The 21266-nt window shown below is 47.1% G+C and overlaps 1 protein-coding gene across 4 annotated transcripts in view; it reads left to right on the forward strand.

Moving 5' to 3' along the window:
* The window catches only part of ABCC1 (ATP binding cassette subfamily C member 1 (ABCC1 blood group)), a 175242-nt gene that overhangs the window by 65694 nt on the left and 88282 nt on the right, over positions 1–21266 (forward strand). For 3 of the 4 annotated variants that reach the window (XM_010601238.3, XM_064295633.1, XM_023540926.2), the window contains exons 6-7: positions 14983–15044; positions 16524–16655. In XM_010601238.3, coding sequence (XP_010599540.1) covers positions 14983–15044; positions 16524–16655 — 194 coding nt within the window. Of the gene's footprint in view, positions 1–14982; positions 15045–16523; positions 16656–18683; positions 18753–21266 lie in introns of those variants that run through there. The other variant, XM_023540927.2, reaches the window with a different exon arrangement.

A 21266-nucleotide genomic window follows, 5' to 3' on the forward strand; every position in this document is an offset into this window, starting at 1 on the left:
TGCTCTGTCTTGTAGGACAATTGGTGGATCTCGTTTGGTTGGTTTTAGAAAATGTGAGCTAGCATTTAGAAAATCAGGAAGTTTTACATAAATTCTAACTGTCCAGGTTTTCCAGAAAATGAGGAGCTCCGGCAGCTTTAGGGCTATAATCCCATATGGCAGCAGTTGGCCAGAGCTGAGGAGAGTACTTTACCACACTCCCCATCACTCCCTAATGTGTTGTGCCACCTTGCTTCCCTCTCTTATGGTACACGCCTGAGGGATTTGAATGTGAGACCCTGAGTCTATTCTTTCAGTTGGAGGGAAATCCCGTAGGAACAGAAGGATACCAGTGAGCTGGGTGGCCATGGCCACTCTTCCTGCTGATGGAGTCAAAGGGGCCACAGTCATTCTTGCCCTCGCTTCTCCATTCCTTCCCTTTCTCCTCTTCTTCGCCTCCTTCCCTATTTCCTACCCTCTCTCCTTTCTTCCTTCCTTCTTTCCCTTTCCTCTCTCCCTCTTTCCTTTCCCCCTTCTCTCTTTTCCTCCATCCCTTCCTCTCTCCTTCTCTCCTTTCCTCCCTCCTTCCCATGAATACTATGGATACTATGTGCCACAGACCAACCTGGTCACCAGTCCTGCTCACTTGAAGCATTCATTGTTGCAGAGGAGACAAACTAATAACTCAGGAACCGCATAAGTCAGAAAACCAAAAACCAGCCCCGACTCAGGGAGACCCTATGTGTATCAGAGTAGAACTGTGCTTCATAGGGTTTTCACTGGCTGACTTTTCAGAAGTAGATTGCCAGGCCTGTCTTCTGAGGTGTCTCTGGGTGGACTCAATCCACCAGCCTTTTGGTTTGTAGCCAAGCGTCTTAGCCGTTTGCACCACCCAGGGACTCCTAAGTATATGTCAGGTGGTGGTAAATGCTGAGAAGACAAAAGCAGGTCAGAAAATGGAGAACAGTGGTTGGAGGTTGTGTGTAGTTTATGAAGAGAGAAAGCAGAAAGACCTCCCTGAGGAAACTGCATTTGAGCAGAGAGCTAAAGGAGTGAGGGAGCAAGGTGAGTAAATACCTAGAAGATAGCAAGTGCAAAGAAAGGCCCTGGGGCAGGAGCTGTCATGCAGTATTGAAAGAATAGCATTAAGTGCTGGTGTGGCTGGAGCAGTGAGAGGGAAGGAAGAGTGTGCTGAGAGATGGGGTCTCAGAGTCTGGGCCAATCACCTTGTAGGCTGGATGAGCTGTTAGGGTTTTATTGTGATTGGGACCAGAAGCCTTCGGAGCATTTATTTGACACTTTGTTCATGGTTAGTCAGCTCTCAGTGGGCACAATTGCAGTGGGAGCAGTTTTCAGCTGCTGTGGTCTGTTGGGTTTGCTCTGAACCTCAGCAAGGGGCTGAAGCTCACTTTGTGGGTAATGGAAGGACCTGTGGGGGGTTGGCATGGAGGAGGACGTTGACTCCAGCCAAGAGATTTTTAGAAACCGGCATCCTAGTGCATGTTCTGAGAGGTCCCCGCTCTTGATTTCTCTGCTCAAGGAGTAACTGGTTTGCAGAAATTAGCAAACTGTGTGCATGTCCGTTTATTTGTTTATGTGTACATATGTGTGTTCATAAGTGTACATTTATGTGTGCATATATGTGCGTACATGTGTATTTGTGCATGTGTGTGTTCCTGTGTTTATGTTTGTGTGTGCTTGTTTGTATTTGTGTGTTTGGATATGTGCACGTATGTGTTTGTGTGTGTGTGTTAGTGTATATGTGTATGCATATGTATGTCTTTGTGTGTTTATTCACGTGGGAGCACATGCATACGGATGTAAGTTCGTATTGTGTGCACAAGTGTTTGTGTTCATGTCTGTTTACATGTATGCATATGCATTTGTTTATGCATGTATATCTGTGTGTTTGCGTTCATGTGGCTGTTTGCGTGTGTGTTGTATATGTGTGTTTGTGGGTGTGTCCGTGTGTGTGTGTTTGAGTGTATGTGTGTGCATGTCATTATGTATGTGTTCATGTGTGTATGTGAATGTGTGTTTGTGTACATGTGTATATGTGTGTGTATATAATGTTCACAAGAGCAGTGACTATGTCTGAGGCACCCCATTGTATCCCTGGCCCATTCCTCTGACACAGGATGGATGCCAGTGTTTGTGGTGGCTGATTATGTCATTCACAGCGTTTGTGGGTGCGTGACAGCAGATTGTCCCCATTAGGGAATCTTAGTGGGGAGCTCTGGAGTGAACCAAGTCTTGGGGGCTGACAGGCTGGCGGGGCAGGCCGAGAATCACCCGGCCCCTTGGCTTCCTCCTTTGTGGCCTGAGGATACACACTCTATCTGTGAACCCTCCCGCAAGGCCTTCCAAAAAAACCAAACCCACTGCTGTCGAGTCAATTCCGACTCATAGCAACCCTATAGGACAGAGTAGAACTGCCCCATAGAGTTTCCAAGGAGTGCCTGGCGGATTCGAACTGCTGACCTCTTGGTTAGCAGCCATAGCACTTAACCACTACGCCACCAGGGTTTCATCGGAAGGCCTTAGGGGTGGGAAATTTGATTTTTGGTTCCCTTTGGGGTCTGGATACAGTCCCTTCCTGTCATTCCTGGGCTCTGATGGCTCTGACCTGACCTTGTCCTCACTTAGTGCTTCCTGCTCTCCCAGCAGTGAGGGGCTGCTCTGCCATCTTGGAGGCTGGAGGCTGGGCTGAGGGGGGATGAGACACTCACTCAGCTTTTCTCCCCAGTCACTGTCTCTTGGGCTCTGTATGCCCTGTCTTTCCTCTGCATCATAGCACCCTGCTCCCCATGTTACTCCTGGTCTCTGGGGCGGGTGGGAAGCACTGTTATTTGCACCAAGACATGGAGAATGGCAAACGTGGCTGTGTGGGCTGGTGCACCTCTGACACTTGTCCACAGGCTGAGGAGATGCCTCTGCTGGCTGGTACTCGGTCTAGCCAGCTTGGCCTGTCTTCTGGTTCTTTTCAGTAACCCAGTAGAATTACTGTTGGCCTCATTGCAATATAAAATCTAAATTAGGGGTTGGCAAACAATGGCTCACAGGCCAAATCTGACCCACTGCCTGTTTTTTTGTAAATGAAGTTTTATTGGAACACGGCCACACCCATTTGTTTACATGTTATCTATGGCTGCTTTCATGCTATAATAGCAGAGTTGAGTAGTTGCTACAGAGACTGTATGGCCTGCAAAGCCTAAAATATTTACTGTGTGGCCTTTTACAGAAAAAGTTTGCTGACCCCTAGTCTAGAGCATTCCCTTAGCTTTGATCATTTATTACCTTTCAGTCTTGTCCCCATTTTCAGGGGTTCTTTCTTCCTGTATGTGAAGGGCAAGGAAAGGGAGTGGGTATTTATTAGGTGCCTGCTGTGTACTACGCATAGTGCTAAGCTCACCAGCTCTGTGAACGCAGAGCTGTTGTTTTCCCATTTTACAGATGAGGAAACCAAGTCTAAGAGAACAAAGTACCTTGCCCAGTGTTAAGTGGTGGTGCAGGGATTCGAATCCAGGATTGGCCGTTCTGTAAAATCACATTGCTTCATTTAGCTGTAACCTCCTGAAAGGCAGGGTCTCGGCTCCACAATGGCTTTGTCTTAGGATATAAGCTCCATAAGGCTGGGTCCACAGAGGACAGGGCTCAGCACACATTGAGGCCTTTACTGGTAACTTGTTGCTGCTGCTGCCTGGGGTCGGCACTCAGCACTGTGTCTTGTTGTTGTTGTTGTTGTGTGGGGTTGGCATTCAGTACTGTGTCTTGTTGTATGGGTCAGCACTCAGTACTGTGTCTTGTGTGGGATTGGCACTGAGTACTGCGTCTTGCTGTTGTATGGGGTCGGCACTCAGTACCTATGTCTTGTTGTATGGGGCGGCACTCAGTACTGTGTCTTGTTGTGTGGGATTGGCACTGAGTACTGCATCTTGCTGTTGTTGTATGGGTTCAGCACTCAGTACTGTATCTCCTTGTTGTATGGGGCAGCACTCAGTATTGTGTCTTGTTGTGTGGGGTCAGCACTCAGTACTGTGTCTTGTTGTATGGGGTGGCACTCAGTATTGTGTCTTGTATAGGGTTAGCACTCAGTACTGTGTCTTGTTATATGGGATTGGCACTCTCCTGTGTCTTGTTGTTGTTGTATGGGGAGCACTCAGTACTGTGTCTTGTTGTATGGGGTCAGCACTCAGTACTGTGTCTTGTTGTTGTTGTTGTGTGGGGTCAGCACTCGGTACTGTGTCTTGTTTAAGGGTGAGGTCTGCCCTGGGCCTCACATGATATCAGATTAAGCTCCCCTCTCTGCCTTTACCTTTTTCTAATATTATCAGGAAGGAAGTGGAGGAGAACCAACACATATGGAGCCCCTACTAAAGGCCTGGGACTGTGCTAAGGCTTTTTACCTCATTCAGATCCTTAATACTCAAAATGGGGTCCCCAACCAGTAGCTTCGGCACCTCTGGGGAGCTTGTGAGAAATGCGGAGTCAGGCCTAGCCCCAGGCCTGTGGAATCAGAATCTAAACTTTAACAACATCAGTACGTGATCCGTGTGTACAGTAAAGCTTGAGAAGCACCAGTTTAAACCTCATAATAGCCTTAAGAGGGAGGGTTTTTTTTTTTTTTTTTTTTAAACGTATAAAGGAATTCTGGCTCCTAGAGTTTGGGCTGTTAGACCCCGACTTACACCCTAAGTCAAATGGTATGACAGAAGAGAATACTCATTTTGGAGTTGGATGGACCCTTGAGCTTTAATCCTGGGTCCCTTTATTCCTTCAACAGACATTTTTTAAGTATCTGTTGTATATTGTGCTTAGGGCAGGAGACACAGCAGTGTGTAAAACAGACATGGTTCATACCCTCCTCCAGTTATCTACTAGGCTATAGCAAACCACCCTGATTTTAGCGACATAAAACATACAGTGATTATTATATTTCAGAGTTCTGGGCGTTGACTGGGCTCAGTTGGGTGGTTCTCACGGGAGGGGGGGTCATCATGAAGGCTTTCTCACTCGTGTCTGGTGATTCATGCTGACCATTGGCTGTAACCTCAGTGAGAGGTGTTGACTGTTAACACCTATATGTGGTCTCTCCACGTGGCCTGGGCTTCCTCACAACATGGTGCCTGGGCTCTAAGCAGAGTTTTGTACTGCTTTGTTTGGGTTCAAACCCCTGCTGAGCATTTAAATTTCTAACAAATTCCCAGAAAGTTGTTTATCTGGGTGATTCTTACATATAACTTTCTGAGATCTTGTTAGAAATGTGTATTCTCAGTAAGGGTTTGAACCATTTCAAAGCCCTGATTGTAAGTGTAAGTGTGGCATGAGATAGAGCCAGGTAGGAGCTCTATCACCATTGATGACCTGGTCCCGGAAGCATCACTTTTGCCATATTCTGTTGGTCAAGGCAGTCATAAAGGTGTGCCTTGTGCACAGGTGCAAGGGACGGGGACATAGACCCCACCTCTAGATGGGGGCATGCCAAGGTCTCATTGTAAGAAGAGCATGTAGGATGGGAAATAGTGTTCCAGCCATCTTCGGAAAACACAGTCTGCCACATGCCTTCAGGAAGCTTGTGGTCTGGCTGGGGAGATATTCATCAAGCAGGTCAAAACAAGTAATTACACAATTACCATGGGAGGAAGGCTGAGAGGGCAGGAATCAGGTTACATGATGATCAACCAGATTTGTGACTCTGGGCAGTTGGTGTCTCAGGACCTCAGTGTCCTCTTGAAAATGGGTCAGGGCTCAATTTAGGTTGGAGCGTAGTTTGATGCTTGCTGCGCCCTGCCTCCAGGTCCCCTGGATCCGAGGCTTGTGATTTGGGGAGAAGGACACTGCAAGGGCTCTTCTAGGATCTCTGGGTATAGACTGAAACATGCGGGGAGCCCAGCCCCTGCTGCTAGCCTTTCCTTCAAACAGCAGTGGGTGATCACATGTCACCTGTCCTCAGGCAGCATGGCCAGCCAGGCCCCAGGCCAGCTTGGGTCAGGCAGGGCCAGGGTGTGGGCCTGCAAGCACTGAGCTTCTCCAGCTCCCTTGTGCTGAGTCACCGAGTTGGGCACCCTCTCCAGCTGGCCCTGCTCCCATTCCATGACTCAGGCATCTATTTGTATTTTGGGCCCTGGTTTCTCTTTGGGGCTGCTCCCTTCTGTCCTCTGGGCCCTGGGCTGGCTGGGCTGGGGGAGCCTGGGTTTTCCCGAGGCTCCGCCTGTCCTGGCCTCCAGTCCTTTTATCTCCCTGGCAGTGAGCTTGCCGTTTAGGATGAGGGTAGGGGGTTTTCATTTGCAGATTGGTGGTGGTGGTGGTGCTGAGGGATCAGGGCCAAATGAGGTTGCTTAGATTCTCACTACTTGCAGTGTGGTCCATGGGCCAGCAGGGCCAGCAGTACCCATCACCTGGAGCTTGTTAGAATGTGGACTCTTGGACCTGCTGAATCACAGTTTCTTTTAACAAGATCCCTGGGTGGTTCCCAGTTGAAAATCATTCAGAAAAGCTGTTCAGTTAATTTGGAGTAAAAGGTATGTTTGTCCTGTCCATACAATAAGGAAATTTTCCCTCCAGCGTTTTACAACGAACCTTTTCAAACCTACAGGAATATTGAAAGTATATATATACAGCGAAGACCTGTATACCTGCCTCCTAGATCCTGCAGTTAACATTTTGCTAAGCTTGCTTTATCATGTATTCATCCATCCATCCAAGTAATTTTTTTTTTGATGTCTGATACTTTCTTTGAAATTCATCAGTACCCTTCACCCAGATACTGCAGCATATAAATCATGAGTTGGAATCCAATATTTGTCTACGTTTTTTTTTTTTTTTTTGGTAAAATTTACATATAATGAAATTCGTGAATCTTAAGTCACCATTCGATGCTTACCTCAAACCCATATCAAGATACAGAACATTACCAGGACCTCAGAAAGTTCGCTCGTGCACATTATTAACCAGTAAGCACGGTATGCACAGGCTTAGTTGTGTTTACTTATTAATCTGTAGTGGACAGTTTCACCTGGGTTTCCCCACATTGTCAATCCTCACAGTAACCGTGTAAAGCAGGACTAACAGTATTCCCACTTTACAGACGAAGACTCTGAGGGTCAGAGAGGTGAAGTATCTTGCCTAAGTTCTCAAGGCTGGCTCTGGAGCTCTCCCACTGTGTTCTCACACTTCAGCTTCTAAAAGCATCCCCTGGAGGGCCTGCAAAAACACAGATCCCTGGGCACCCCCCCACCGTCCCCGCCCCGAGTTTCTGATTCAGTACGCCTGGGTGGGCCCGAGCTTTTGCCTTTCTAACAAGTTCCCGTAGGGTTGCTATGAGTTGGAATCGACTGGACAGCAATGGGTTTTAACAAGTTCCCAGGTGAAGCTGGTGGTGGGGGCCACACTTTGAGAACCTCTGCTCTAAGCTGCTGCTTCCCCTCATCCTCTACTGCTGGGCACTTAAGTGGTGCGGAGTGGAGTAACTGGCAGAGGACCAATGAGAGCAAACTCCAGAATCAGAACCAGAAAGGCATGTGGGGACCCAGAGAATTAAAAAAAAAAAAAAGACCTGAATGCTCAAAGACCCAGACAGGGTCCCAAAACTGTCCCGTTTGAGATGACCAGATTTCAAAGAACCAGTGCCTGGGGCTGCTGTACCAAATTGGTTTAGTTGAAACTGCCTGGTTTCTGGCTAAATCACCTGGTGCCAAATCTAGATGGCAAAGAGCACAGCTCTCTCTCTTTTTGCATAAATTAGGCTTTCCCTCCCTCTGCCTTTGCCAGGGCTTGTCTGAATCCTTTTCAATTCTAAGTGAATGGGAAACCCTTTAAGAAGTCTCTTTCATCTCATCTAGGCAGCCCCCAGCTGGCAGGTCTGTGTCTCCTGAGAGTGAAGTCACAAAGCCCTGCCTGGTTTCGGATAGAGTGGAATGCCTCATGGATTATCATCCAGTCGCCTTTTTACCCCCTTTATAGAGCAGCACTTGGCCACTTCAGAACTCCAGTTATCTCTGTTACTGAATAAGTACTTCCACATCAGATAGGAGCTTGTAGAAATCGCCTCCCAAACGGATGTTTCCTTTTCTGTGCTAATGAAGGGGACAGGGGACTGGGACAGTGTGTCAGTCTGATGTAATTTCGGATTTTCTGAAAACCAGTGTCCAGATTCAGCCAGAGGAAGAGGGCTGAGGAGGGGAATTTGAACCAAGCGGTTGTCATTAGGTGTCATTGAGTTGGTTCCAACTCAAAGCAATGCTGCCTGGTCCTGCGCCATCCTCTCAGTCGTTAGGCTTGAGCCCATTGTTGCAGCCACTGTGTCAGTCCATCTCGTTTAGAGTCTTCCTCTTTTTTCGCTGACACCCTGTCAAGCACGATATCCTTCTCCAGGGACTGGTCCCTCCTGATAGCATGTCCAAAGTATGTGAGGTGAAGTCTAGCCATCCTTGCTTCTAAGGAGCATTCTGGCTGTACTTCCTCCAATACAGATTTGTTCTTCTTGCAGTCCATGGTATACTGAATATTCTTCACCAACACCATAATTCAAAGGCATCAATTCTCCTTTGGTCTTCCTTATTCATTGTCTGGCTTTTGCGTGCATGTGAGGCGATTGAAAACACCATGGCTTGGGTCAGGCGCACCTTAGTCTTCAAAGTGACATCTTTGCTTTTTAATACCTTAAAGCTCTTGTAGTGTGCAAATCGTTGCGGGCCGTGGAGTTGATTCCGAATCTTAGTGACCCTATAGGACAGAATAGAACTGCCCCATAGAGTTTCCTAGACTGTAATCTTTACGGGAGCAGATCACCAAGTCTTTGATGGAGTGGCTTGGTTATCACCACCAGGGCAAAAATTAGAGACTGTGAAACATTTATGTTAATAACATGACCGTTATTACATATGCGGGGTGAATTTTCTCACAGTGGCTTGGACTCACTTTTATTAGCCAGAGAAGGGGTTAATCTTTTCCTCAGGGCATCGTTTGTTAAGATCTCAGGAATAAGATTCTGTTGGGTGGCACAAATGGTTTGTACTCGTCTACCAGCCTAAAGTTGGTGGTTCAAACCTACCCAATGGCATTGAAGAAGAAAGGCCTGATGACCTGCTTCTTTAAAAAATATAGCCTAGAAAACCCTGTAGACCACATATGGATTCTTCATGAGTTAGAATCAACTTGATGGCAACTTTTTTTTTTTTAGGGTGATTGTGTACAGCTGGGTATAAACAGAGTGAATTCACCTTAAATGATGTGGTCAACAGGTTGTTTCCTTGTTGACCCACAGCTGGAGTTGCCTAATATAAAGGAATACTGGGATTTGTGAAGCCCCTATGCGTGTCCCCATGCAGGGCCCCCCCCCCATGCCCCACTAGCCCTTTCAGTACCTTTGTGCAAATTGGAAATAGGTACCCCTCCAGGTGGATGGGTTAGAGCAAGGCTCTGCTTCCATCAAGCTGAGGCAGCCCCTCTGGGCACAGGGCTTGGGTCTTGTGGAGCTGGGCACATTTTTGGGCAAGGTGCAACTTGGCACAGCTGTGCTCTGAGCCCATGCCAAGGCTGAAAAAAGACTGGATTTGGAGTCCAAAAGACCTACATTTGAGCTCGGGTTTTACCTATTATTTAATCACTATGTCTTAGGGTGTTGTGAGGTTTCAGGTAAAGTGGAAATCCGCAAAATTTTTTCTGTAAAGGACCAATAGTAAACATTTCAACCTTTGCAGACTGTTCAGTTTCTGCGGCAACCACTCTGCGGATGGAGCAGGAAGGACACCATAGACAATATGTAAATGAATGGGCACGACAGTGTCCCAGTAAAGGAAGCAGCCGGCCTGTGGGCTGAGTTTGCTGACCCCTGAGCGATGTAAAGCATCTGACACAGTGCTTGATGTGCCAGGGGTCTGTAAGGAATGAAAGCTGTTCTTACTTTACTACTGCTGCTGTTAATGAAGGATACCCTGGGTGGCGTAAACGGTTAACACACTCTCTGGTAACCAAACATTGGTGGTTCCAGTCCACCCAGAGGTGCCTGAGAAGAAACGCCTGGCGATCTGCTTCTGAAACATCAGCCATTGAAACCCCTGTGAAGCACAGTTCTACTGTGATGTACGTGGGGTTGCTGTGAGCCTGAGTTGACACCAACTGTTTGGTTGGTTTTACTGTTAATCAAAATAGTAATAGTATAATTTCTTGAGTTCTTCCTTTGTGCCAGGCACTTTTCTAAGTACTTAACGTGTTTTATCTCATTTAATCTTACCACCATCAAGTGACTCATTAAGGTCGCACAGCTAGTAAATGGCAGAGCGGGGATTGACTCCCTCCCTCCTAACCACTGTACCATACTGTCTCACGCATAAGCCAGCCTTCTGCCCTCTTCCACCTGTTCTTCTCTCTCTGGCACCTGTTTTTTTCTTTGATGTAGCTCTCACAGTTTATAGTTTGTCTGCGTCTTGGTTTGCTTACTGTCTTACCCATCGCCAAGCCCCAGGTGGGAAGCTGCAGGGGAGGGAACTCGCTGTCTTGCTCACAGCTTTGTCCCCAGGCTTCAGCAGCACCCTGGCGTGTAAGCAGACCCTCCTTAAACATTTACTGAAGAAAGGAGTGAGTCATCGCCAGCTGTGCCCCACCCCTGCCTTCCTTCTCTGCCAGCACCTTAGCTTTTCACAGTTGTAGGACTGTGGTGGGTGAAGTGGTGGATTTGCAATTCAATTTGGAATTTCCTGATAACCCACCCACTGGCTGTGGGCAGTAAGGTGTGGACTCTTCCAGGAGAAAAACCAGCCTACACTGAAATGTTTCTCACCCAGCCTGCAAAACAAATACCACCACCACCACCGCCTCCACTGATCCTGTTGCGGCTTTAGCTTGGAAAAATTCCAGTCCCATGGATCTCATTGCACTTGTCCCTCCTGGTTCCTGTAAGGTCGGCTGAGCAGAAGGAACCATCACCCCGACTTTCCAGATGAGAAAACCGAGGCTTTGAGGTGAAGTGACTTGCCTAGGGCCATTCAGCTAGAAAATGGTGGAGCTAGGATTTGAACCCAGGTTCGTCTGACTCCGCAGTCTGAACTTATTCTCCTTTAGGTTATTCTGGAATTGTAGGTTTGTGACCAGCTGCATCTGATTCACTAGGGATTATTAAAAAATATGCCAGTGTCAAGGCCCCAACCTCAGAGAATCTGATTTAGTTGGTCTGTGCTGGGCCCACGCAGCTGCATTTTAACAAGTTCCCCCAGGAGATGCTGGTGGGCAGCCAGGTCTGGCCACCTCCCCGCCCCTCATGGTCTCTGGTCTTTGTGGAGTGGGCGAGTGGAGCCTAATGAGGTCAAACCTGGTGGTTCACAGTCCAGACTGCATGTTGGAGTCATTGGGGGATCCTTTGATTTAACCTTTCCTGATGGAAACTTTCAAACATATTCAAAAGTAGATAGCATAGTGGTATAATCAGCTGCCATGGACCTTCACCCTGAGTGGCATATGTAAATACTGCAGTGTGCCTTTCTGAAAGAAGGATTTCGTGTGTTTTTTTATATCTTTCTGTTCTGAAATAATTTGACTCACAAGAAATTGTAAAAATAGTGCATAAAGTTCTTATGTACCCTTCCATGAAAAGACACTTGCCCTTGTCTAGTTTGGTTGCGCAGTCATGTAGTTCATCTGGGAAAGGCGGGGAAAATGCTTATTTTTTCCCCTTTTACTGTTTTCAAAATATTGAGTTGGTTCATTAGCCAGTGACCAAGGTGTTTTTGTTTTTAGACTCTAAATACAGACTTACGTATTTAAACAGATGTGATATGTTACAGTCCATCACACGTGTTATCCTTATTGAGGCTCAAATTGTACCATTTTTTGGCCCGTGGAGGTGCTTCTAGTTGTTTTTAAGGCCTTTTAACACAACCTTATTCATCTTTTTTTCCTTGCTACTGGGTGTGATAATACGTTCTAAGCTTATCTTGTACATTTTCTGCCTTAGCCATTTTAACAAGGAGAATCTTGGAGTTGAAATGAAATAATAATAAAAAAAAAAAAGTAACAACCACAAAAACCCATATGCCCTGGTCCTACCTCAAACCAGTTTCATCAGAGTCTCTGGGGGTGAGGCCTGGGTATAGTGTTTTTTAAAAGCATACTGTCTTAATTATCTAATGCTGCTAATAACAGAAATACCGCAAGTAGATGGCTTAAACAAAGAGAAATTTACTCTTTCACAGTTCAGGAGGCCAAAAGTCTGAATTCAGGGTGCCATCTCCAGGGGAAGGCTTTCTGTCTCATTTGACTATGGGGGAGGGCCCTTGTCATCAGCCTTGCCCTGGTCTAGGAGCTTCTCAGTGCAGGAATCCTGGGTCCAAAAGATGCCTTCCTCTCCTGGTGCTGTTTTCTTGGTGGCGTGAGGTCCCTCTCTCTGTGCTAGCTTCTCGCTCCTTTTATCTCTTGTAAAATAAAAGGTGATGCAGGCCACACCCTAGGAAAACTCTTACATTGGATCAGGGCTGTGACCTGAGTAAGGGTGTTGTATCACACCCTAGTCCTCTTTAATATAACCTAACCTTGCCTCATTAACCACAGCTGAGATTAGGTTTTACAACATATAGGATAATCACATCAGATCACAGAATGGTGGACAACCACACAATCCTGGGAATCATGGCCTAGCCAAGTTGGTACGTACTTTTGGAAGACACAGTTTGATCCATAACTCATGCCCAGGCTGAATGAAAACCACTTGGGCAGAGTATACTTTCTTATTGGACTCTTTGATAGTCCTCATCTCTGCAAAATGCTGGACCTGTTGATTGTATGGTGACCTTGAACGATAATAGCTTTGTGGATAAAGATCAGCCTGAATCCAAATGTGGAGATTATTGCAGTCTCTACTTTCCCACTTCTCCATCATTTCTGACAACAGCACTCACATGGCACACTCTCTCCTCGATCCACACAGCCGGAGCTGGGCAGACCTTGCGGGTGAAAAAGACACTGTCCTTTAGGCTGCCAAATAACCAGATGCCAGCCGCAAGTTCGGAGTCCACATGACACCCTAACCTTCACCTGCTGGCTTCCCCTTCTCCTTTTGGTTCCATGATTTGCCGTAATGACTCATAGGACTCAGAGAGACTATGATATTTACAATTACAGTTTTATTATAGCACAGGGGTACAAATCAGGATTATCATAAGGAAGAGCTGCACGGGCGAGGTCTGGGAAGGTTCTCCTTTCACTGACCAGGAAGCTCTCTGAGCTGTATGTTATGGGCCTTGAGTGGCCAGTCCTGCATGACAGGCTAAATCCTGCCTCCTGAGGCTAGTTGGCATCAGCCTCCCAGGTGAGTCTTTTCAGGTCTCACCAGCCCCCACAAATCATTAGGTATGGCCCAGAAGTCCCAGACCAAGGCACCGCAATTATTCCAGGGATTACTTCTCTGGAGCCAAGGACCAAGGCCACCTTACTTAGGGTAGAACTAGTTCCTTTACCGCATACCACCCCACCCCCGCTTCACTAAAGCTTCAGAATTTAGACCTGAATTTATCAGCATTGAAAGCTGACCTTTGTATATAATCCCAGAGGCTCCATGCTGATGTCCCCTTCTTTGTCTCCCTGTTATTGATCAGGGGCTCATCTTTGTGCCTCTGGGAAAGAGATTCTTTGAAACTTACTTGCAGTCTGTCAATGACTTCCCATCTTTCTTAGGATAAAACCCAAAATTCCTTTTGTGGCCTCCAGGGTAGACTGCACAGGTTTCTGGAATAGGGCCATGTGTCTTCTACCACAGGTTGCACACATTACTTTCTCTGCTGGGAACACCTTGCTCCGCCTCTTCACTTAGTTATCCCCTCCTCACCCTTCAGATACCAGCTTGAACGTGTTCCTCAGGGAAACCATCCCTGACCCACGTAAACTAAATCAGCCCCCATCCCTTTATGGGGTCCCAGTGGTAATATTTACGTACCTGGAGGGCACATAACGGCATTTTTGTGATCATTTGTTTAATGTCTGTCCCTGGAGCCTAACTGTTTGGGGCTTGTGTCCTGTATCTACCACATTCTAGCTGTGGGACTTTGAGCAAGTCATTTCACTTCTTCTGTTCCTGTTTCTTTAACTGCACAACGGAGATGATATTATTACCTACTGTTAAGGTAGTTATGGGAGTCCCTGAGTGATGCAAAAGATTAACGTGCTCGGCTGCTCACCCAAAGCATGGAGGCTTGAGTTCATCCAGAGGCGCCACGGAAGAAGGGCTTAACTCTGGGAAATCAGCCATTGAAAACTCAATGGAGCACAGTTCTACTCTGACACACATGGGGTTGCCACATGTCAAAGTTGACTCGACGGCAGCTGGTACTGGTAGGGTGGTTATGAGGGTTACATGAGATAATCTGTGTAAAGGGCTTAGAACATAGCAAGCTGGTAGAAAATGTCAGCAAGCAGTATTTTTATTTCCCCAGTAGACCACAGGCTTCATGTAGGAAGGGGTCATGTCCGTTTGCTAAGATCCATATGCATGGTACCTGGCATATAATTAATTGATGCTCACGACATATTTGTTGAATGAATGAAAGAATGAATGAGTAAAGTGGGACTAATAGTCATGCCACGCTCATAGATGTTGTGGGGATATAAGATAAAACTGGTATGTAGCACTTTGTAGAGTGCCTGGTGCCTAGTAGGTGCTCAGGAAGAATTTGATAAATGAGTGGGTAAATTGGGAATAATGGTGATAGGACACTCAGAGTTGCTGTAGGGATTTAAGATAAGGCAGGCGTGTTGCCCTTTGTACCATGCCTGGCACATAGTAGGTGCTCGGGAAATATTTTCTGGGTGAAACTGGAGGAACTGCCATAAATGTCTTTCAAAGCCACTAGGACCAAGAGAAAAATCCACTGGGGTGGAAAAATGAGGTGCGAGAGTGGCTGGGGGTCCTTTCCGAGGAGGTGTGGGCTGCTGACTGCCCCTGCAGAGCTTTGGCATAGATGGAAGTGGAATCATTCATTTCCCTTCTGCTCTCCACCTGTGTTTTCTCTCCACCAGAATCCTTGCCCAGAATCCGGTGCCTCCTTCCTTTCCAGGATCAGCTTCTGGTGGATCACAGGGTAAGGCCCTGGGCGGGGTGGACAGTGAGTGTGCGGCTCCCCTCAGCTCCCCACCAGCTCCCTCTCTCACTCCTTTGTGTCCTCTGTTCCCAGCTCAGAGACACTGACGCTGTCTCCTGGAGCTTGAACTTGGGTGTGATAAATGCATAGACCATGAAAGGTTTGAAGCTCGGTGGACGGCTTGGCCTGCTCTTGGCTTAGTTTCAGATTTGGGTTTTTTCTTTACAGTAGGTATAATTATTATTGGCATCGTTTTACTTTCCCCACTCCCCCATTAGAAAAATAATACATACATACCACAGGAAACGTGGATAAGAGAATCATGCATAGATCAACAACAACAAAAGTCCAAGAGGCAACCATTGTCATGCTGTTGACATTTTGATATTCTTCCTTCTTCTCTGTTTTTACAGCATCTTTTTCTGCACATTGTCAAGAGTCTTACTGGGTATTATTTGAATCTTTCTTTTTCCCTTACAAGGAGCCATGGTGGCACAGTGTTTAAGTGCTCTGCTGCTAACCAGAAGGTTGGCAATTCGAACCCACTAGCTGCTCTATGGGAGAAAGATGTGACCATCTGCTTGCATAAAGATTACCCAGCCAAACCCATTGCCATCGAGTCGATTTCGACTCAGCAGTCCTGTAGGACAGAGGCTGTAATCTTTACAGAAGCGGACCGCCACACCTTTCTCCTGCAGAGCAGCTAGTGGGCTCAAACTGCTTACCTTTTTGTTAGCAGCTGAGCACTTAACTGCTGTGCCACCAGGGCTCCACCTTAAAGCTTTGACAACCCTGTGGGGCAGTTCCGTTCTGTCCTGTTGATGTTTCCCTCCTGAATGTTCTGTATGTATCTCTAAAAAAAAAAAAGGCCATTTTTCCTGAGTGACCTAACAAAATTAGCAATAATGATTTGCTGTGGCCTCATGTCCATCCAAAAGGACCTCTGGTGGCACAGTGGTTAGGTGTACCACTACTAACTACAAGGCTGGCAGTTTGAATCCAGCAGCCGCTCCATGGAAGGAAGATGTGGCAGTCTGCTTCCATAAAGATTACAGCCCTGGATACCCTATGGGGCAGTTCTGCTCTGTCCTGTGGTGTCGCTATGAGTCGGGACCAACTCAGTAGCAATGGATTTGGTTTGGAATATCCTTCCACGTCCAGGTTTTCCCGATTGTACAGCTGCCTTTTGATTGCCTTATTGGGCTATTTGAAATCAGGTTAGGGCCTCCCCCGCACAGACCACGTTCCATCAAATCAAAGATATTGTCATTTGTAACATACACCATTGTTTTATGTGCCAATAAGAAAGAAAAAGGACTGCCAGTTAAACTAGGATGTGTCATTGACTTAAGACACGTCCTGATTCCAGGGAAGCTAGAATGTGAAATGAGGGGGATGAATGTGCCATTCTCCTCTTCCTCCCAGACACTCACCGGCTCCCTCTCTTATTCCTTCCTTCCCCTTGTGCTTTGGCCTCAGGATGATGGTCCAGGGCTTCCGCCAGCCACTGAAGAGCACAGACCTCTGGTCCCTAAACAAGGAAGACACATCAGAGCAAGTTGTGCCTGTTTTGGTGAAGAACTGGAAGAAAGAATGTGCCAAGTCTAGAAAGTAAGTGTGTGTCCTGCCCCTGGGGAAGTCAGGCACTCTGTCTAGGATGGCCTGGCCACCTCCATTTCCCACACCATGGCCTGGAACAGTGGACAGGGCCTGAGTCCAGGCTCATGCCAAGCCGCTTTGTGGTCCTGGGCAAGTTGCTTCATTTCTCCCAGCCACTTTGCTTGTCTGTAAAATGGGGTTGAATGTTATATGTAGTTGAGGCGATTTGGGCAGAAAAGAGAGAAAAACGCCTGTCGAGCGGGTGCTTGACTCTGTTTTTGACAACACTCGCTGAGTACCCCTCAAGTTAGCCTCATCTCCTCCCTCTCTCTCTCCCTGAGTATCTGCATCCTGCGAGTTTCTGCTGTCTCAAGGTAAGGGCACAACACTGCAACAAATGACCAGCCTCTCCCTTCATGAGGTGGTTAGCCAAAGAAGCACCAATCAGGGCTAGCTTTGACTGTCCTAGGGTTTAGACTGCCCCATGTACTCTGCAGCCACTTCTCTTACTGGGCTACTTGAAATCAGGTTAGGGCCTCCCCCGCACAGACCACGTTCCATCAAATCTAAGATGTTGTCATTTGTAACATACACCATTGTTTTATGTGCCAATAAGAAAGAAAAAGAACTGCCAGTTAAACTAGGATGTGTCATTGACTTAAGACATGTCCTGATTCCAGGGAAGCTAGAATGTGAAATGAGTATCATGGGGACAACAGGTTGTGGTCGTAAAGTGTAGCTGTTTTCCTGACCGCTTACTGTTAAGACAGGCCTGTTACTCACCTTGCTAGAGCTGGGTGATAATGGGACTTACCCTGCATGTTTGGTTCCCTGCAGACCATTTGGATTTGCAGGAAGCAAAGCCTTAGACCAGAGGTCTGATTCCTCACCCCATTCTGGGAATACCCAGGTTACATGTCTGAGGTCAAGCCAGGGCCAAAACCAAAAAACCAAACCTGTTGCTGTTGAGTCAATTCCAACTCAAGGTGACCCCACATGTTACAGAATAGAACTGCTCCATAGGGTTTTCTTGGCTGTGATCTTTATGTAAGCAAATCATCAGAGCTTTTTTTCTGCGATGCTACTGGGTGGTTTGAACCACCAACCTTTAGGTTAGTAGTCAAGCACAAACCATTTGCACCACCCAGGGACCTCAAGCCAAGGAAGTGGATGGGAATTTGGGACACCCATGCTGTTGGTTACTAGGACATCAGCAGAGGACCTGTGACCATTTGGGGTGGCCATGGTAACAGGAGAATGTGTCTCATGAAAGGCAGCTAGAGCTTGGGTCCTGGTGCTAGGCAGCCTGAGGGGCTTGCCAGCATTGTGTTCCCACACAGCGCTGGCTGATTCTGTGGATATGACCAAGTTGGAGGTCCTTGGCAGGCAGGGTTCTGTAGTTCCTTCCAGCCTGGCCTGCAACACCCTCTGTGATGAAGTGTCATGGATTGAATTATGTCCCCTAAAAATATGTGTATCGATTTGGCTACATGATGATTCCCAGCGTTGTGTGATTGTCCACCATTTTGTCAATCTGATGTGATTTTCCTATGTGATTTTCTTATCTCTATGATGTTAAAGAGATGGAATTAGTGGCAGTTAAGTTAATGAGGCAGGGCTCAATCTACAAGATTAGTTTGTGTCTTAAGCCAACCTTTCTTGAGATATAAAAGGGAGAAGGGAGCAGAGAGACATGGGGACCTCATACCACTAAGAAACAAGAACCAGGGGAATAGTGCATCCTTTGGACCCAGGGGAAGTTTGACGACAAGGACCTTCCCTCAGAGCCAACAGAGAGAGAAAGCCTTCCCGTGGAGCTAGCACCTTCAATCCAGACTTCTAGCCTCCTAGACTGTGAGAAAATAAATTCATCTTTGTTGAAGCCATCTATTTGTGGTATTTCTGTTATAGCAGCACTAGATGACTAAGATAGGAAGTGATGTTCTTATCTTGGGTGTCGCCATTTGTTGTTATCCAGGCTTAGCTGCTTGCTTGGGCCCTCTCTTCTTCTCATGGTAGGTGACCCAGCACGAGTGATGCCCACCTTTGTGTTCTCTGGAGGTCACCTGGGAAGCCGACTGTAGGTGTAGGATGGACCTGGCAACACAGGTATTTGGAAAGAGGACAGGGTGTAAACCAAGAGGTTCTACCGCTAGCCTGGTCCTTAATGACTAATTTAGGAGATATGGACTGACTCCTTCTCATGTGCCAAGCACTGTTTAGGTCTTAAAGAATGAACAAAGAGAGTGGAACAAAACAGACAGCCTTTTTATTGGATAACACTGTATGTGAGACAGGGCATTGAGGCATCAAAAATACATTACCACGAGAAACTTTTTTTGAACATTTTATTGTGGTTTAGGTGAAAATTCCCAGAGCACATTAGTTCCCCACTCAACAATTCATACACACTTGTTTTGGTCGCAGCCCCCTGAATGTGTCAGCACTCTCCCCTCTTTCTTCCTGGGTTTCCCGTGTCCATTTACCTAGCTTTCCTGCCCCTATCTTCCTTCTGAACTTTGCTTCTGGGCAAATACTGCCCTTTAAGTCTCTCTCTCCCTTTTTTTTTTTTTTTTTTAAGTCTCATGTAGTTGATTGTTCTGAGGTGTACATTACTCACTGATGTTATTGTCCCTTTTATAGGCCTGTCTATTGTATGGCTATAATGTGGTCTCTGGGTGTGATTTCACTTCCAAGCTTGAAGGGTGTCTAAGGGCCATAGTCTCAGGGATTCCACCCATCTCCGTCAGACCAGTAAGTCTGACCTTATTTATGAGTTTGAATTTTGGCCTACATTTCCTCTCCCATTCTGTCTGTGACCTATTACTGTGGTCCTGGACAGAGTGGTTGGTAGTGGTAGCTGGGCACCAAATAGTTCTTCTGGTCTCAGGCTAGTAGAGGTCATGATTCATGAGGTCCATCAGTCCTTTGGACTGATTGTTTCCGTGAGTCTTTGGTTTTCTTCACTCTTCTTTGCCCCAAATGGGAAGAGATCAGTTGCAGTATCTTAGATGGCCACTCGCAACACTTTAAGACTCCAGTCGCTACTCGCCAAGCTGTATGGAATATGATATGCCAGTTGACCTAGATGTCCCCCAAGACTGTGATCCCTAACCCTCAAGCCCAGTATCTCAGTCCCGGGAGGTATATGGTTATGGCTAAGAAGTTTACCTGACTGTGTTCCCTGGTGGGCATCATTGCATACATTGGTATATTTGTAGTATGTACACATATGTGTGTAGGTGGGTGACAAGAAACTCCTGAAAGCGATAAGTGCTATGATGAAATAAAGGTGAGGAAATGAGAAGAGGGTGACTGAGGGAGTTGTTTCAGATTAGGTGGTCAGGGAGAGCCACTTTGAGAAGGTGACATTTGAGCAGAGATTCACATTGAAATGAGCCATGTGCATATCTGGGGGAAGGGCTTCACAGTTAGGGGAAGCAGTCAGTTCAAGGGTCCTGAGGCAGGGATAAGTCTAGCATGCTCATGGAGCAATAAGGGGACCAGTATGGTTGGAGCAGAGTGAGTGAGGGTGAGAACGTTGTTGTTAATTGCGCTGATTCTGACTCATGGCAACCCCGTGTGTGTCAGAGTAGAACTGCAGTCCATAGGGCTTTCAAGGCTGTGATCTTTCAGAAGCAGACTACCAGGCCTTTCTTCTGAGGTGCCTCTGGGTGGGTTCAACCCACCAACCCTACAGCTAGTAGTTGAGTGCTTAACCCTTTGTGCCACCCAGGGAGTTTGAAGGAGAGAATGGGAGGAGATAAAGTAAGTACTTGCAGGGGTCTCATGGGCTGTGATGTGAGAAGGCACAGGTGGGTTTTATTCAGAGTGGTGTGTGACCTGAGTTCTGTTTCACAAAGGACCACTTGGGCTGCCCCAGGAAAGGTGGGTCATAGGAGCAAGAGTGGAAGCAGGGAGACCAGGGTAGGGGCTGTGGAAACAGCCTCTCTGTGGGCAAGTTCCTTGATGTCTCAGAGCCTCCGTTTTCTGCTTATCTGGTCTCAGAGGATTTTCTCTGAATTCAGTGAGGTAAATGTTATCTGGTAAGCTGGGTCATTGCCCTGGGTAAACCCTGGGCAGGTGTTAGTTGTAAAAATTGTGTTTGTTCAGCTGGGCACAGTACCAGGCTGGGTGCTTCCATTTTGCCTGGGAGAACCAGGTGGGAACTGGCTTGCCAGGCTAGATAGTAGGCCATCTGAGGAGGGCCGGTTCCATTCTTACCTTGGTCTTTAGAGATTCTCAGCTTGGAGCTGCATGACCCTGTCTGGGACGCTGGCACGATGGCTCACTCACCTTATTCCCAGAGGCAGAGCCAAATTTGAACCTGTGACCACCGGGGCTGGGGGTGCGGGATGAGGGCTCTTCTAGCTTGGTGTGGCCATGGCATGCAGGCCAGAGAGGAGCATGGCTGGTGAGTGTCTCATGCCCCCAGGGGAAAAGACAAGTGGCCTGGGCTGGGAGGTCAGGCTTGGCTTTTGGCATGGGTCTTCAGCCCTTCCTGCTTTTCCCACTGCAGCCAGAGTGACTCATCTCAAAAGGCACATCTCAACTCAACATCCCCGCCACCTTTGGGTTTTAAACTCAGTGCTTCATTGGATTGTGTTAAATGGTGGTTTTTAA

Source organism: Loxodonta africana, chromosome 12, assembly GCF_030014295.1.
Source record: "Loxodonta africana isolate mLoxAfr1 chromosome 12, mLoxAfr1.hap2, whole genome shotgun sequence".
NCBI lineage: Eukaryota > Metazoa > Chordata > Mammalia > Proboscidea > Elephantidae > Loxodonta > Loxodonta africana.